Genomic DNA, 16,931 nt, shown 5'->3' with positions numbered 1-16,931 from the left:
TCTATCTCGAGGGAATTCTTGCACGCGCTGTATCGTGTAGTGTCGTTGACAAAACTGGGAAATCCGCGTTTCCCCTTTACATCGTATCGTATTATCAGATTCCTTCGATACTTGCGTATCGCGAGCGTAAAGAAAATTGACGCAAGTGCGATCGACGTAAATTGAATTTTTCAACTTTTATTTCGTATCCGTAGGTATATCGTGCGTATAGGATGTTTCAAAGATACGAGGCAAATTCGCTTATACGAAATTTCCTACGATAAAGAAAACATAAAACCGATATATTTGTATTATCTTTCAAACATCATTTTTTAGCGAATTATGTGAATTATATACGTATAAATAGCGAAATACCTAGGTAATTGTTTTATTTTTTATATCGAGTTGTAGAAATCGTTTTCGCGTTGTTCGAAGGCTGGATTTCGAAGGAACAGCATATTTACCGATAATTAGCGTAAAAGGAATCGCTACTGTAAATATCTCGACTAACGACTAACCGTATAATTTAGATATAAGGTAAATATTTTTAAATATACCTAAGACACTGAAAAAATTGAAACTGATCTACTTTAATTACCTCGTCCCATGAGATCGGCGTACGTAACAAATGCAATTCCATGTAGTTTTTTTGTTCTTTACAGAAAGTGGCCAAGTTGCCAGATAGTTACCTCCTAGCCGATCTCGTTTTGTACAACTCTCCCCTCACATACGTACAACATACGTACGTATAGTGCATTGCGCGCAAAGCTCTCGATGTATCATCTCTTCTTCCTGACTTTCAACAGCATTCGTTCTAATACGTTAAATACGGTGGTGGTGGTGGTGAAGCTAATAGCGTAAAACGCTGGTACGAGAATAATAACGATTTTAGTCATTGGATTGGAAACGAGAAGAAGTCGTTGGGATCGTGGTGACAACATACTTCAAGGACATCGAAATCGGCCAACTATTAGGTAACTAACTATTCAGCCACAGTATTCTATAGAATCGGCAAGCTTCAGAGATTCGAGAGTGAAATTTGTTGAGATTATCGAATCTTCGAATTTGGAACGCAGCTTGTGTCCCGAGTTGTTCGAACAAATCGTTTGGTAGTGAAAATTCTTACAAAAATTTTCTTCAACGTGACTAATTACGATTCTTCTATTTTGAGATAAATCGAATAATTAATTGAAATTAATCGATACGATTATAATAACAATTATTTTCGATCGATTATTTTACGCGATGTAATGGGAAATATCGTTCCATATAAAATAATATTTCAACGGAGCATAAAGATAAGGAAGGAAAGTTGTTACAAGTTTAACGCGATAATGATATTACAAGTAAGTTGAACGGCGTTTAAACCTCATATACGCATCCTCGTTTTCAATCATCTTCGATAATTCTACTAAAAAGATTCTTATCAAATTTTTTCATCTATCTTTCCTTTCGCATCGCGCACCATATCCATCCAAATTTCTCTCTGCCCCTGCGCCTTACGCCTTACTAAGAACGCCTTACGCCTTCTAACTAAGTTAGCACCCATCCGAAAGATCGACGTGTCTAAAGATTCTTACGGCGAAGGAATAACGAAACGGGACAGATCAACGGCTACCGATTTTCCCGCCCACGTTGGCAAACCGGTGGCAAAAGTTCGTCGAATACGTGACAGTGCAGTCGAGTGGATCGCGCGAGAAAATCCCAACTAATCTTTGGACTTTGAGAGAAATCCGCGGTGGGATCAAAGTTGTATTATACGTAGCCCGTTCGAGAGGGCGAGTCTCGCGTAATCGATAGCACGGTGTAATATCGCTAGATACGACTTAGCGAAAACTGAAACGTGTCCCAATATACGTGTCATGAAAATCAAAAAATAACTACATACTGTAAAAACAAAAATTCAAATCTTTATTATATTTACGACGAACCAAAAGAAATACGTCCTGAATTCCTGATACAGTCGCTTTACTCTGATTTTCTCACTGATCTTTCAAGAGGAAAAAGCTTTCTACAACAACGCTCTTGGATGTTATATCTTAATACAGCAATGCGTGTCATATTATCCGAGAAACCGCGGATATACCGTGTTAGGTCCGGTGACTCTTCACGCAACTCGGGATCCATCCCTCGGTCGAGGCGGCCACTAGCTGTGCAAACGTGGTTAATCGGGCCGCAATAATCCCAAGGAACTGTCATAACACTAAGCATTTGTATTTTACCGTTAGATCCCTTAATTGTTATAAAACGTATTCAAGTCGAGTCGTTACTCCGTCGGGTAAGAAATGGGAAGGTCGGGTTTTTCCCATGTTCAACGGTCGTTTCCACCCGCAAGCGATCGGTGGTAGGGCGACCAACACCCAGCAATAGTTTTCCTCTGTGACAGCATCGTCGCCAAACTTCACTGTTTTATCATCCTCGGATCAGTCAACATCTCTTGACCGGTTTTCCACACTTGGATCAGTCATCTATTTAACTTGTATCTATACACACCGAGCGTAACTGTCTATGTCTACAAGTTGTTGGAATAAAGTGTACATTGTAACCTGTTACTCCGGTGTTCAGTTCATAATCGGTTCAACCACCTCTATTATCCTAAACGAAATAGGCGATCGATCATTTGGTGGCGTCGATTATCCAATCGTAACGGGAATTTACGATTCCCGTTGCTGCGCTTCCTCGCGACCGTGCGCTCTCCGCGAACGGTCGAACAACCTTATACATACGATAATTTCAATTTAATCTTTTATAATATTTACTCCTCCATCGTACCGGATATTAGACAAATCATGATGCAAACGTAAAATCACCAGCTGCCGTAATCGGCTTAACCACCGCTATAATCCCCGTTGTAATCTTTTCGATAAATACATTTTCATCGTTTCAATGAACAACGATCACGTTCATCGCGAACAATGCCGACTAATCGACAACACCGCTTCCATCGATCGCGCAAATTAACTTTCCAAACAACCAAACTATCGATTTGCCTTTCGCCTACTGCTTCGACAACAGCCCTTTATTCACGCAACCGTGCATCACCTGTGCACGATCGAATCTACTGTAATTTGTTCAGTGTCAAGTCACTTGGTGCGTAAGTTTCCCGATCACCGCCCGACATCGCTGTACCGTTGGTGAAAAATGAACGTCTGACGAAGAAGACGTGAACGAAACGTGCGAGTTTGTCTAAAAATTACGAGTTTGGAAAAATATCCAAGTACGAAGATATTCGAAAAATCTAATAAACGGAATTCGAAGGACGAAAATTTTTCCTTCGTAAGTTCGTAACGATATCTTGCTACGATACAAAGGATAGAAAAAACGAGCAAATACAGAGACAAGTTCGTTTAATCTTTAACCATATATTCGAACAGAACACGCTGTTGCGGTTGCGCGTTATCATCATTTCTTCGATTATTTTTCAAATACGTATACGTCGACGTTGATACAAAAATACCAAAGATACCGAGGACAACTTGCATTTACCGAGATGACTTTCAAACGTTTAACGGATTAATATCATAAATGGCATACTTTGTGTCGATACATCGTATTTATTTAATCGAAGGATGTGAATGTAAAAGGAGCAGTCGAATCGAATGAAAGGTATCCTCGTAAATAGGAATACTCGATTACGGAGTTCGTATCTTTACAAGAATACCAACATCTTTGTAACGTAGTTACGAAAGAGAGTAGAAAAAGTTCTTGCGGGTTTAGATAAACACTTACCCTTGTCTTGCCCGACCCGGTTGGACCAACCAGCATTAATCCGTGCCGCACCACAGTCGTCTCGTACAATTGGATAACTTTCTTCACGAACTCTGCAATCAAAGACCTCGACCATATCGATCATCGCCTTATAGCACGTTCGAACACGGAATTCTATCTAAGCCGGATCTTCTATCGAAAGATTCGGCTATTATGGGAAAACGCGTGGTCCAACTTTTAATTTCGATTTCGATTTCGATTAACTTCAAGTTATTTGGATGACTGAATTATTTGGTAAAAGTCAAGCTCCAAAGAGTCGCTTGTGAGACAACGTCGATGCGAAGCAGCTTTTTCACCAAGAACATCTCGAATAAGAATATCACGACGAATGTATAGAATTTGAATAGGAAAATATAATTAAGCGGTTGGTCCGCGAGTCGATACAGAGAGTGTTAGCGTTATATAAAGTTTCGGGATCGACGAAACGTAACAACGATTAATAGAGTTTAGTGAAACGAAAAATAACATTTTTAATAATTTCGAATAAACTGTAACGAGACGAAACGAAACATGTACATATTTAGCATACCGTTAACTTCTTCTAGGCCCATCCTCGCAATCGCTGCACGAATTTGTGTCTCCAATACCCCGTGGTCTACGTGTTTCTCCTCCAAACGTGGAAACAAATCAGACACGATACCTAATTAAACGAAGGAGATACGTGGTATCGTGAAAATTGAGCATAGAAAACATTACAGCGTCAGAGATTTTCGAGAACTTGCGAAAGAGAAAGAAATTATAGCGAATTACCGTTGAACAGCGTCAAATCATCTTTTAAGAACTTGGGAACGTTCACATCTCGCAAAGCACGCAAACAGATCTGCTGTTCGTTTAAATCTTTCTGTTCCCTTTTTAAATTTCCTGCCACAGCGATGACCGTCTTCACTGCTCGCATTCCGAAATCATAATGATCCTTGGTAAAAATATTTATTTCTCAACGCAAACTTTTAACATCCCAACTGTACGTAGAACAAGAAGATACTGCCGTTCTATCCAGCAAATTGAGCAAACACAATTTCCAACTACTAACGCAATAGTAAAAATAAGTTGAGAAAGTAAAATAGTCCTTTAACCAACTAAGTTAAAACGAATCGTTTAATAATTAAATACGTGTAATTAAATTGTAACGCGTTAAACATCTTGAGAATATCGTACCTGCGTGCTCAATTGTTCCGAGCTCAATTTAAACGTAGTCGTTATTTTGCCCGCCAAAACTTTCGCCTCGGAAAAACCGTACGAAAATAATGAAATTTCAGCGATGAGCGAATAGTCTGGTACCATCATAGCCACAGGACGGAATAAGGCTTTCAAGTTGTCTGGTAATTCCGTCCTACCCGCGTAACCAGGATTCATAGTGATGAACACCGCGCAGGATGTCTTCAGTACGATTTCATCCCCTTCGAAGATGAATCTGAAAAATATCACGAACGTATAACGTGCAACATTCATCGAAATGAAAGCCATACTCGTATTATCCATAATAGCCATAAATTGTATTATCCATTTAAAACTATATTAAGGAAAATTCGTGCCAGTTGTAGCTCATATCATAGACTCACGTGTCCATTCGCATTTGTTGCGCTTGCTGGATCGTCATGATCTGCTGGGCAATCACGGACAGCACCTCGATATCTATTCTGTTGAATTCATCGAAACATGCCCATGCGCCTGCACTGCGATGGTTATATTCAAGAATAAAACGAATAAATGCCAGATAAATAAAGATCGTTGTCGAGATAATGAACGATTATTAAAATGTATGAACGAAATGGTTAAAGGATTTCGCAGAAATTACTTGAATTCGACGTTCATCGCGCAAACATCTTTGCGAATCGAATCCGACGAAATGAAATTTGCGTTTAATTAAATTTAAATTCAATTTATAAAATTCAATTAATTAGAGGTATCAGCGTGGTTGCGCGTGACGGGGTTAACGTACGAAACGAAGATATCGTCTTCAATTTTCAACGTATTTTTAATTTACAAAACCCAATAACACTGGTAGATACTAACACTGGTAGGTACGTGCATCAACTCGAACCTATAGATGATACTATTATACGTGACACGTGGAAAAGGTCAAAAGAGATGAAAAGTGGGAGAAAGGAGAAACGTGAGGAATAATATGATCGGACAAATCAGAGATTACCTTGCGAGACCTTTGAAGAACTTTCCCATCGACATAAAGTCCAACTGATCGGAACAATTGAACACTACACACTGTATGGCGAACGCTTTGGCGAGATCCTTGGTGGTTTCCGTTTTGCCCGTTCCGGCGGGGCCAGCTGGCGCACCGCCGAATTTCAAGTGCAACGCCCCGGTTAGCGTCAAGTAACATCGATCAGTCAGAGGGGTGATGACGAGTCTTCCAGTGTTACCCAGATATTCGTATCTTCGAGCAAATTCCAATAAATAATAACGATTAGATTTAGAGGTAAGGTAAAGAGAGAGAGAGAGAGAGGGGGGGAGGGTTTGTAAGAAGTAAAAAATTTGAAATAAAAATGTTCCAGTTAGTTGTCGTACCCGTACGGAAATTCTGCATTCACAGCACGCACTTTCAGCTCGCCATCCACCCAGTAGTAGCGAAGCTGCGATATCCAATCGAAATCATTCACGTTCGATACTTTTTCCTGTAACAGCTTGTACAGCACATCGCGCGCGTGCACCTCGATAGTGATTACCGCTTCCAGCATTAATCTTTGAATTTCCGTTTGTGGACTGCGCACCAATTCGCGTAGATCCTCCATCTGTGGGATAAATTCTATTCGATTCTATTCGATTCTATTCGATTCTATTCGATTCGTTTCAATTATTCGTTGTTTACGGCAAGATTTCAGTAGTTGACTATGTAAATAGAATAATTATGATGGCGCGAGAAATAAAATGAACGACGTATCGTCATAACGTGTACGTATATTTTATATTATATATAACCGCGTATAAACCAAGGAAATGTGGCGACTCTGTGTCTTACGTGTGCCAACAGTCGCTGATAGTAGTCGGAGAGAGTTTCGGTACGGATGCCATTTTCCACTTGTGCAGTCCAATAAGTTTGACCGCAACAGAGAGTCACTTGTCCCGGCCACATGTACACCCACGCTTTTCTTGGAATTACATCGATGACTAGCAGAGCTGTTCCAATGATGTTTCTGATAGTGGTGCGCATCACCGTCTCCAGATCGCCCAGCCAAAACTCCACGCTCCTCAACGGGTACATGGGTGGATCTAGCACCACTTCCTCCCTCTCGGCAGAGTACATCCGAGTGATCTGTAGATCCTCTTCGAACTTCACTTCTTGAATGTTCTCGAAACACTTTCTAAGGTGCGGTTGCACCGCTTGCACGTTCCTCGCTTGAGCCAGGATCTCCAAAAGTTCCTCGTCGCTGAGGAAGTAGAATCGAGGAAAAATTCGTCGTTTCATTTCCAAGTAGTTCGATAGACCTTTCTGCACTACCTCCAGCAAACTTTGGCACTCTTGAAGGCTCTCCAGTAGATTGATGTCGGGGCATATTTTGATAACCTGTCGCGATAGCGCTTTTAGCTCAAACTTTCGAGAAACGAAACGTTGGTCGACGTGTTTCTCTAACGGTTTATTATTTTCCAAGAGGATATTAAATATGAAGGAACATGAAGGACGAGTAATTAAGATCGTTGTAAGGTGATATAACAGTAATTACATAACATAAAATCACATAAAGCAAGACATAAAGTTGAAATTACATAGGGATTTTCATAGGCGTTCTTCATGATCCGTCTCCAGTTGCGTTCCATCGCATTGTACTTCCTAGTCTCCACCGGCAGCTGAACCTTAATGTCCTCCGAAGTAAATATCGGCTCCAGATACATCCAATCTCTGTAATTGCGCACGTTCTTATCGTTAAACGAACGATTCGCACTTTCCCTCGCTCGGTCCCTTCTACCTTTGTACTTCGATCCATAAAATCAGCACTTGCTCCGTCAACTTTAATTTATACTCCCATTCGGTAATCTCGTCCTCGAAAACGGTCTTCAGCGGGCTGAACGCCAGCTGCTGTACGCTGAGTATGTGGTTCTCTAGTAGCATCGTAGTTTCCTCTGCCACCTTTATTATATACGTTCCTATGCGTGGCGGATAGATAAACGGATCGTCAACGTGTCGTCGTCGTCGATTAAATAAAATTCTACTTTATACCTGTATACCAGATACGTAGCGAAAGAAATAGGAAGGAAAGAAACGTACTGACCAGTGGTTTTATACGCAAGTATCTCCATAACGATCGTTTCCCACTCTTCGATCATTTGGTTCAACGTCCGTTCCGTGGCGTATTCCTTGGCTGCAGTGTCGGCGACGGTCTTTACCAATTCTTCAAACTCCTCGATACCGAGCATCAACAGCGATTTAAACGTTATGCTTGGCTTGAGAGCCATCTGTATGCCGGTTTGCGCGCTCAGTTGCTCAAAGTGGCGATCCTTCATTCCCGGATCTCGAAGAGCTTGTATGAGACTAATGTAAGGCTTGAATTCATCTATTTGCTGCCTTATAGCAATTGCAATCGCTTGCACCTCTATTTTAAAAGGAGAATTAATTGAAAGCGGTATTTTGCTTTTTCAAAGCATGAAAATGATAACCAATTTTCTAGCAAATTGTTCGAATCTACTTGGAAATTCTTGAAACGTTCGAATCGCGCGTGTCATTGCCCGATGCATATCGGCAACTAGAACGTCGATCTGAGTGCCATCGACGTTCATCAGCGGGTTATCCATCCATATGTCGTGCCATTTAAGCCAGTCTACGAATTACGAAACATAACGATTCGATAACGATGTCGAACTTGCGAGATTTACTTTCGACAGTGAGGCAACGCTGCTTCGAAGGTAAAAGTTTTTAGAATAGAAGGTAAAAGGCAAGGGATTTAAACTTTTTTACTTTCTTTACCGACATGCATAATCTATGCATGCAATCGTCGAATAGTCGTCAAATAGTCGTCGAATAGTCGTCGAATATTCGTCGAATAGTCGTCGAATAGTCGTCGAATAGTCGTCGAATAGTCGTCGAATAGTCGACCACTATCGTTCATGATCGCATACTTGCCTGAAGCGGTGACCCACAAGCTTCTGTAAGGTTCAAAGTCGCGCATCAACTTGTGCAAATGATCGAAAGGCACCACTTTCATGTCGAGCAGCTTTTGCCGTTCATTGAGCAATAAACCCATCTCCCGACAGTCGACCATGCTTTTCCAAATTCGTTTCACATCGAGCGCAGTCTCGTGTATACGATTGATATCCGTTTGAAGAGCGATGTTTGCCACGTTGCTAACCAGAGTGTCTATTCTCTCTTGCAGTAGAACCTCGTCCTGCAGTTGGATTTTGTAGAACTTTTCCTGCTCTTCCATCAGCCGTTCGTTCGTTTCTCGCACCTGCTTGAATTTTTAGCCAATCGTTTATTTAGAATTTACACCGTAAGTAAATCTAATAAGTAAATCACTCGTAAGTAAGTAAATCTAATCCAATTACACACGTTCATGGTTGCCGGAAGAAATTTTCTAAAAAATTTTCTAACAAATTTCCTAGGCTAACGCGCCAATCTCTAAACCGGTCGAGAAGAAAGATTTTCATCACCTCGTTCTCAATTTGAACAGGGCAACCGATCACTTCCCACTTGGCATGGAAGTCTTCGTCGGATATGTTCCATAGAAATCCGTCGAGAATATCAAAATCCAACTTCAATACGTCCATCCTCTCATCGAGATTCTGCACTCGAAGCGGTATAGTTTCCATCCAGTCGCGTATCTCGAATATATGCTCGATACTCTGCGGCACTTCCCTCAATTTGTACCTTATCTGCGTGTATTCTTCCAAGATATCGTCGACTTCCGTTCGTAACTTCTCCGTCAACATAACGAGCAATTCTGTGGCACACTCGTGCCGTTTCCGCATCAGCAAATCCTTCAAAGGGCGAACGTTCGCTAGAAACGGGCCGATGGCAATGGTATTGGGTAAAGTCGATTGCAGATTCTGCTTCATCGTCATATGAAACGCAATTTCCTCCTTTATCTCCGCCGTGCTAAGCTCCTCCTGCTTGTACGCCCTTCAACATCCATATAACATTTTATTTAGTCTCCGGCCACATTATTTCACATTAGTATCACGCGACCACCGTTCTTTTCGCCAAAAACCTAGTACGGGTTCAATTTCGATAGAAACTTGCACAAAACTGACCACCGTTCTCGATCCGCTTCTCTTCTCTATATTAAATACCGCGTTTCTATATTTTACATATTTTATCGTGTCAGAACGATAGACTTTCTTCGCCACCTTTCTTTTACCTTTTACCACCACACCATTTATAATTTCATAACAATTCACCATCTATTATATGAAATTTTTAATAAATACGCGTTCAAAATATTTCATTATATCTAATATACGATATCTATTCGACAGCTATTCGATATTTCGCTAAAAGATGCTTGATTAATTATCACGAAAGTAACAAAATTCACGAATTCACGTAATTTCAATCAACGTCGTTCTAATGAAATTCCGATTAAATATTCAAACGACCAAATTGCACGTGATTTTAATACAAACCGTCAAACCATTCGAAACGATATACTTGAACTGCATTTTAACTGCAATAACATTACCAGACTTCTAATCAGATTCTGATTCAGATGAACACGATTTTAAACGAAATTTTTCTATCGTATTTGAACTTACACGAAACTACACGAAATTCAAAAACTTTGATCACCGAATACTCACTCGATGTACTGCGGGATGTCGAGATTGAAGAACGACTGATATCGGCCGTATTCCTTCACGTACGCTCTTAGCGGTATTGTCGATCTTTTGTAAGCTATAGTCAATCGGTCGCGTACTTTGCATACCTCATCTTCGAGTAAACCAACGGAACTTAGAAAAAGGTCAGCTGGGAACTTCAACTTTGGAAGTAGGAAGGGATGTAGTTGCCTGATTTGATGGCAAGCGGCGAGCGCGTTGTCGTATAAAGTGACGATGCTTTCCTTCCAACGATCCACGTTAAGCGTTAAACAAAGAAAAACCTCGATAAGTAAAAATCGTTAACTCGACGCGTAGAAAATGTCGTTTTTCCAAACTGACAGTGTAGTACCGACCGGGAGCGATCGATCGTCTTAAACTTAAAATATAACAAGTACCGTCGTACTTAATATTACATAATCCGATAAATTCCAAACAACGTCGAAAAGTATGATGATTCCCGTTCGGAAAAAACGACGCTTCCCATGCATCGATCGCGTACGTTGGTTCCTTTCAAATACCAAAAAAGAAAAAAAGTATCCTAGCTTTCTATTCAATTTAGCAGAATTGTTTAGACAACTTCCACTTTTCAAAGTTTTGGTATTACGCCTTAATAAAGTTGTCTAATTGCCGATTGAAATTTGACGATTAAAACGATTTCAATAATTTACCGTCCTCAAATTCGATCGAATTTAATATTTCTAACGATAGATAATAACGATAGACGTATTATGACAACAACAGGATATATTATTTAATACACTAAATAATACACTAAAACGCGATCCACTATATATACTAGAGTATATCATACCATACTATATACTACAGATATATACTATACTATACTATACTATACTATACTATACTATACCAGATACAGGTGACAAACTTTCAAAAGTTAAGTTTAAAGTTAAGTTTTAGGCAACCGATTGCTCCTCCCAGATAGAAGAGGGAAATATAATACGCAAATGAAACGTTTGTCGGATGAAGCCAGTTTGCTTTGACATAGATATATCTATGTATAGTCTATAGTAATCTATAATCTATACCATTTGAGTCATGGACACAGAGGACAGAACAAAATAGGAACATTTAAAATAAATAATTTCAAAGAAAAAGGAAAAGGATAGTCGCGACTATCCGACTGCATCTCGTGATACATCTCGTTTGCGTTTTAAACATCTACTTTTATCGAATGAAAAGCGATGTCGTTCGAACGATAGAACGGAAATGCACCTACTACAAATTTGTCTGGATTTGTCGTGTAATATGCTTTCTGTTCATCCATTTGAAGATCAACGAGGAAGATGGGACTGGCATCAGGCTTAAATTGGGTATCAATGAGATCGTCTCCCCAAACGAATGACTCCTCTACGTCCAAGACACACAACGCTGGTCTTTCCAACATCTCTCCGTATAATTTGATCGAATTTTCCACCAGAACACGCAACGCATACTAATTACAGTCCAGTATTAGCTTATAAAACTTACGATAATACCTCTATACAAAATGAATATGGCACGATGGATAGAAATTTGGTGTGAAAAAAAGGTAAAGAAATACTTTTATATAACTTTCTCGTGTATTTCTCTATGCGTGTGTACAAAGACATGGCGGCATAATAGCATCATTTTAAGTGAAAAAATGTTTTTACTTTGTATTTTTACTTTTACTCCCTATTGATACACGCCCTTTATTTCGAATAAACTGCTACATGCACAGCTACATTTGCACTGGTAGTCAATATCCCTAGCTTATTCTCTCCCTCTCTCTCTCTCTCGTACGTGTGCATATTTTACGTATCACATTGAATGATCGTATAAATATTTGGCATAAAAGAGGCAAGTGTTATTCGCTTTTGATAGAGTAGCCTACAGTTTGAGAAAATTATGATATGTATGTCTGTTGTTAGAGCGCAGTATCAATTTGTTAAACTTTTCGGAATATAGTCGCAATTTATCGTGCAAATGCCGTCGAAAATATGATAATACTTATCTTCGTCGTGCATTTAGTATACGCATGTACATTTACTATGCGCATGTGTTAAATAATGTGTCAAACTAGATTAAACACAGCCGTCAAACTTATCATTATATTATGTACATATAGACAGGTATATATAAACCACCTAAGACCTAAGGCGATCCCTATTCGTTATTTGTTATTAATGCGTCGATCAATATCTTTTTTGTCACGGATAGTAGACTCGAAAGACCCTTCAAAATGATTATCGATTAATATAAACCTACAAGTTTTTTTTTTTTTTCATCCAGAATTTTAGCCAGTGATAATAATGAAAAATATCGAAATAATAGAAAAATTTCATCAACTCTATCTTCTCGACCGATTACACCTGATTAAATACGTACCTGCATACAAAGAGTGGTGAGATTCATGAAACGTTTCAATTTCATCACATCGTACACCCGGTGATTCTTCTGTTCGAGATTAAACCAACCCTTTCCAAGATCCCTCAAGCACATCCTAACCGACTGCGTAATTTTTTCCAACCACGGCTCTTTCAGATACTTAATAACCGTAAGGATGGCCTGGCCTTGCAGATCCTCGAACTCTAACAGTCTTATTTGTTTGCCATAAGAAGTAGCGAATAAATTCATAGAGGATACGTACATGCATTCCGCCATGACACACGCCATAGCTTGGTATACTTCTTCGTGAACGTACAACGTTATCCAGTGCGTACGTTGCCTCACTTTCTAAATCGAAATTCATTATTTTTATTCTTGTGGCTCGAAATTGTGAACTCGATAAACGTATATTCTCTAGCGATCTTTACGATCCAGAAAATTTTTAATTACAATTCAATCAGAATAGAAAATTGGCACCGGCAAACAAGCATCGATCAATAAATTACATCTTTCAATTACTATTTTTAATCGATGTCGCAAAGATTATAGAGATAATCGTACCGAGATAATAATACTGGTGATATCACATCCAGCGTGACATTATTATAATCGGCAATCACTAATTAAGCTTACAATAAGTGTTTATTTGTTGGAATAAAATGGTAAATAGTTGGTTACTCAATTTGTTTGTTGCTGTAAGCTCGATAAAATTAAAAGAAGTCTATTAATGGCTACGATATTCTAATGAAATAATTCTTTGAAAAAGAGAAAGACGAGGAAAGACGATGGATAAAATAGATTAGAGTATTTCACGACGCTATATTTCACTCGACAATATTTTACCCCCTTGACAAATTAAGACATTTCTATAGAAACGTCTTATGCAAATCTTTTCCCTTTTTTTTCTTCTTCTTTTCTTTTCTTTTCTTTTTTTTTTTTTTTCTTTTCTTATGTAGATGGCTTAATTCGACATGGAACGTGTTTAAAACGAAGGTCGGTGAAACAAAGTTCTCGCAGGAACATTATCATCAAAGTAATACATACAAAGTGATATTACCAGAAAATTCGTCATGCCTGTATCGATCTTGCCCTTTTCTGGCACCCATATGGCCTCGATATCGGGCATCCACGTGACGAATTTGAACATTTCCGGATTTCGCTGTATCATCTGCCTCCACGTAAGATCGCACATGGTCCGCTGGTAATCCAGACAAATTTCTTCCATCAGCTAAAAAACGAAGCGATTACCGTCGAATACAGTAGCTACATAATGGAAATATTCTAGAAAACGAAATGTACGCAGTCCATTTGCGAAGTACGTGGAAGAAGAAAGTTGAGTTGTTCGATATTAGAAATATCAAATCCGTCAAAATTTCGGATTACAGATCTTTTTGTACGATCACTGCAAACATACGTGTGCCTTTTTCACGAAAGCTAATATTGACCGTGTAACGGTAGGTATGTGGAAAAACAGCGTGGAAAAAATCCAAGGAAATGTGCGAGAAAACACGGTATTGTCTATACTAAATGTATAAATATTAACTTTGTCACTTTTGATTTTTTTGTATTATTACATTGTATATACTACTGCTTGTATACTGGTTTCGCGCAAATATATCGAAAAGTAAATCTGAATGAAATATTTTACGTACCAACATTACATATTTGTGTTTGTATCTGGAATTATTCGTAGCCAAACGAACGATCGTTTCTTTCTCTTTTTCGTTTAATGTTTTCATGCCTTCCATTAGCATACAATCCAAATAAAAATGATACCTGCGTAAGCATGTTTAATAGCGTTAAAAGTATTCACGGCTCGGATAGATACATGGTATATCGTAGAAAATTTTAAATTTTTAATAAAATATTTAAAACTTCTCAGTACTTTATAGAAGCTTCGGCAATTCGTCTATGTTTGATGGCCGCCGCCACTCTCTTCGCATAGATCCTTGGATCTTCGGCGAACAGACGAATATAAATCCTCGGTATCTTAAACTCGCGCTTTCTGCCGTCAAGCGTGAGCACAGTCCACAATTTCCTCTCGCGATCGTAGCGAGTAACAGCAGCGTTGGTCCAAGCGAACAGGCTGTTCAACTGATTGTCCTCGAGGGAAAACATTTCGTCCTCGGATCGGAATCTTGGCACAAAAACGGTGGCCGGTAGCGGATAATGCGTTCCATCGATCACCCCAAGATTTATCCAATCTTCTACCGTTCTGCAATTATATTTTTCTCCTTTTTTCAATATTTTTCACGTATACAAATCTTTCTTTCATTTGAGCATATCGATATTTTTTATTTAATTTTTAACGTTTTCCTTTCGATATTGCGACATTACCTTTACCAGCGTACGTATTTTCAAACACCTTAAACATAGTAACCTGTGTCCGCTCCCTGCTTATGTTTTATAAATAAAACGTAAAAGTATAAAACAACTGCCTTTAAATATCTCATCAACGCAAAAACTTGATTTACATTCTATGATCTATTTAAAATTATAATTTTAACTTGTACATGTTAAAAGCATTAAACATTTTTAATAGCGCACCTACAGTCGTATTCCTCATCGTCAAAGATTTCCAAAGGAAGAAAATGCGCCGTACTGAACAAACCGTATGTCTCTTCGTAAGTTAGTAGCGGCAATGTGGCGGACGGAGGTAACATTTGCTTCGGTGAAACGCCAATTTCCTCCAAAACATCCTGGATTTTCAAATTCCTGTACAATCTGCGTCTCCTCTCCATCTCCACGTTTCGTGGAATTCGCTTGGGCTCCACATTTTGCTGCATTTGTACTTTCGGGACAAACGTCTCCGCCGGAAACGTCTATTTGAACGTTAAATGTTTGTTTGCTTGCTTGTTTGTTTATCTTTTAACCAACTTAGAGTCCATGATAATAGGATAAAAATTTAAGTTTAGGATAAAAAATATGCAAATGTAAATGTAAATAATGATAAGCGAAATCAACGAGGATCGATCAATCCTCTAGAATCTAGAAATTCCTTTGTATCGTTGTTACAGCTTTCGTTTCTGGGAAATACGGAATAAGTGGAAAGATTTCATTGACATAGCTTCGCATTGTAGCTGCCGTGTTGTAAATTTTATGATTTTTTTACGTTCCTTAACAGAGATATTATCTGTTTCGCGTAATTTCCTCTTTCGAAGAAAATCAAGATTCGTTTCTTCAAACTTCAAAGAATTCTGTTATCGGTATAGAGTTCTGGTATCGAACGAATAACTTATTCGTGTTATCTCGCTAGCACGTCGATAATTCATTATCGAGCACTCTGCGACCTCCCCTATTAGTTTCTGTTGCTTACGATTGATCGATCTTCTGGAAAGCTCATCCATCTTTTAGCTTCGCCCAGAATATTATACGTTTCTCGATCCTGTAACTGTCCGACTCGAGCACTGTGATGCTCGGTGGATACTTGCCAGGCGAGTTTCGTTCTTCTCGGCGCAGTCGCCAAAACCACCACTTCCGGCTTCACAGCATGTTCCACGGTTCCTGTACGCACCGCCTGATTATTTTCACTGAATTTTTCAAATATTTTCATCGATTAATCGTTAATCACACCTACCGGTCACGATCTCCGAGTAATAACCCCTTCTTTTAATATTCTGTTCGTCCATGGTTTTACTTTTGCTGTTATCTATTTTACATTTAAGAAACAAATTTTAAGGTTACAACTTATGTAAACATCAACTTTTCAGATATCAGAACAGTAAATCGTGTATTGCTCAGTTGGCATTAAACATAGGTAACCTCAATTTCACACTTTAGATACAATTTCAGCGTCAACTTGTCCATTATGTCGCTCATCAATGTTTTCTTTAACTATTGATTTCAAGAATGTTCGATATATATATAGATATATATATATATATAGATAGATTAAATTTCGACTATAACTCGTCAAATTTATCTTTGCGAATAAAATATTGCGACTAAACATACAGGATAAAGCTGACATTCTGCGAAATAGATATTCAGTGTCCCCTAACGTTTTGAAATACCGACCTCGTGAAAAATCGGAGTGTTTTCTACGCGCTCTA

The 16,931-nt window shown here is 38.9% G+C and overlaps 1 protein-coding gene across 1 annotated transcript in view; it reads right to left on the bottom strand.

Annotated features, from left to right (window-relative positions):
• The window catches only part of LOC122568415 (dynein axonemal heavy chain 1-like), a 55,650-nt gene extending 39,425 nt beyond the window's left edge, over nt 1-16,225 (bottom strand). The window contains exons 1-22 of the mRNA XM_043728114.1: nt 16,196-16,225; nt 15,427-15,701; nt 14,765-15,094; nt 14,532-14,655; nt 13,937-14,107; nt 12,880-13,227; nt 11,746-11,965; nt 10,699-10,751; nt 9,346-9,801; nt 8,819-9,143; nt 8,385-8,516; nt 7,971-8,291; nt 7,668-7,845; nt 7,468-7,600; nt 6,722-7,267; nt 6,271-6,494; nt 5,897-6,139; nt 5,307-5,420; nt 4,903-5,158; nt 4,498-4,660; nt 4,277-4,387; nt 3,709-3,800 (exon numbers count right to left, since the gene is read on the bottom strand). Of these exons, the coding sequence (XP_043584049.1) occupies nt 3,709-3,800; nt 4,277-4,387; nt 4,498-4,660; nt 4,903-5,158; nt 5,307-5,420; nt 5,897-6,139; nt 6,271-6,494; nt 6,722-7,267; nt 7,468-7,600; nt 7,668-7,845; nt 7,971-8,291; nt 8,385-8,516; nt 8,819-9,143; nt 9,346-9,801; nt 10,699-10,751; nt 11,746-11,965; nt 12,880-13,227; nt 13,937-14,107; nt 14,532-14,655; nt 14,765-15,094; nt 15,427-15,701; nt 16,196-16,222 (4,842 nt within the window). The 5' untranslated portion in view covers nt 16,223-16,225. The remainder of the gene's footprint in view (nt 1-3,708; nt 3,801-4,276; nt 4,388-4,497; nt 4,661-4,902; nt 5,159-5,306; nt 5,421-5,896; nt 6,140-6,270; nt 6,495-6,721; nt 7,268-7,467; nt 7,601-7,667; nt 7,846-7,970; nt 8,292-8,384; nt 8,517-8,818; nt 9,144-9,345; nt 9,802-10,698; nt 10,752-11,745; nt 11,966-12,879; nt 13,228-13,936; nt 14,108-14,531; nt 14,656-14,764; nt 15,095-15,426; nt 15,702-16,195) is intronic.
• Nucleotides 16,226-16,931: the final 706 nt, after the last annotated feature.

The sequence above is a fragment of the Bombus pyrosoma genome, linkage group LG6 (assembly GCF_014825855.1).
Source record: "Bombus pyrosoma isolate SC7728 linkage group LG6, ASM1482585v1, whole genome shotgun sequence".
In the NCBI taxonomy this organism is placed as follows: domain Eukaryota; kingdom Metazoa; phylum Arthropoda; class Insecta; order Hymenoptera; family Apidae; genus Bombus; species Bombus pyrosoma.
The sequence above is the reverse complement of the archived record's forward strand: the minus strand, read 5'-3'. Positions and strand labels throughout refer to the sequence as shown.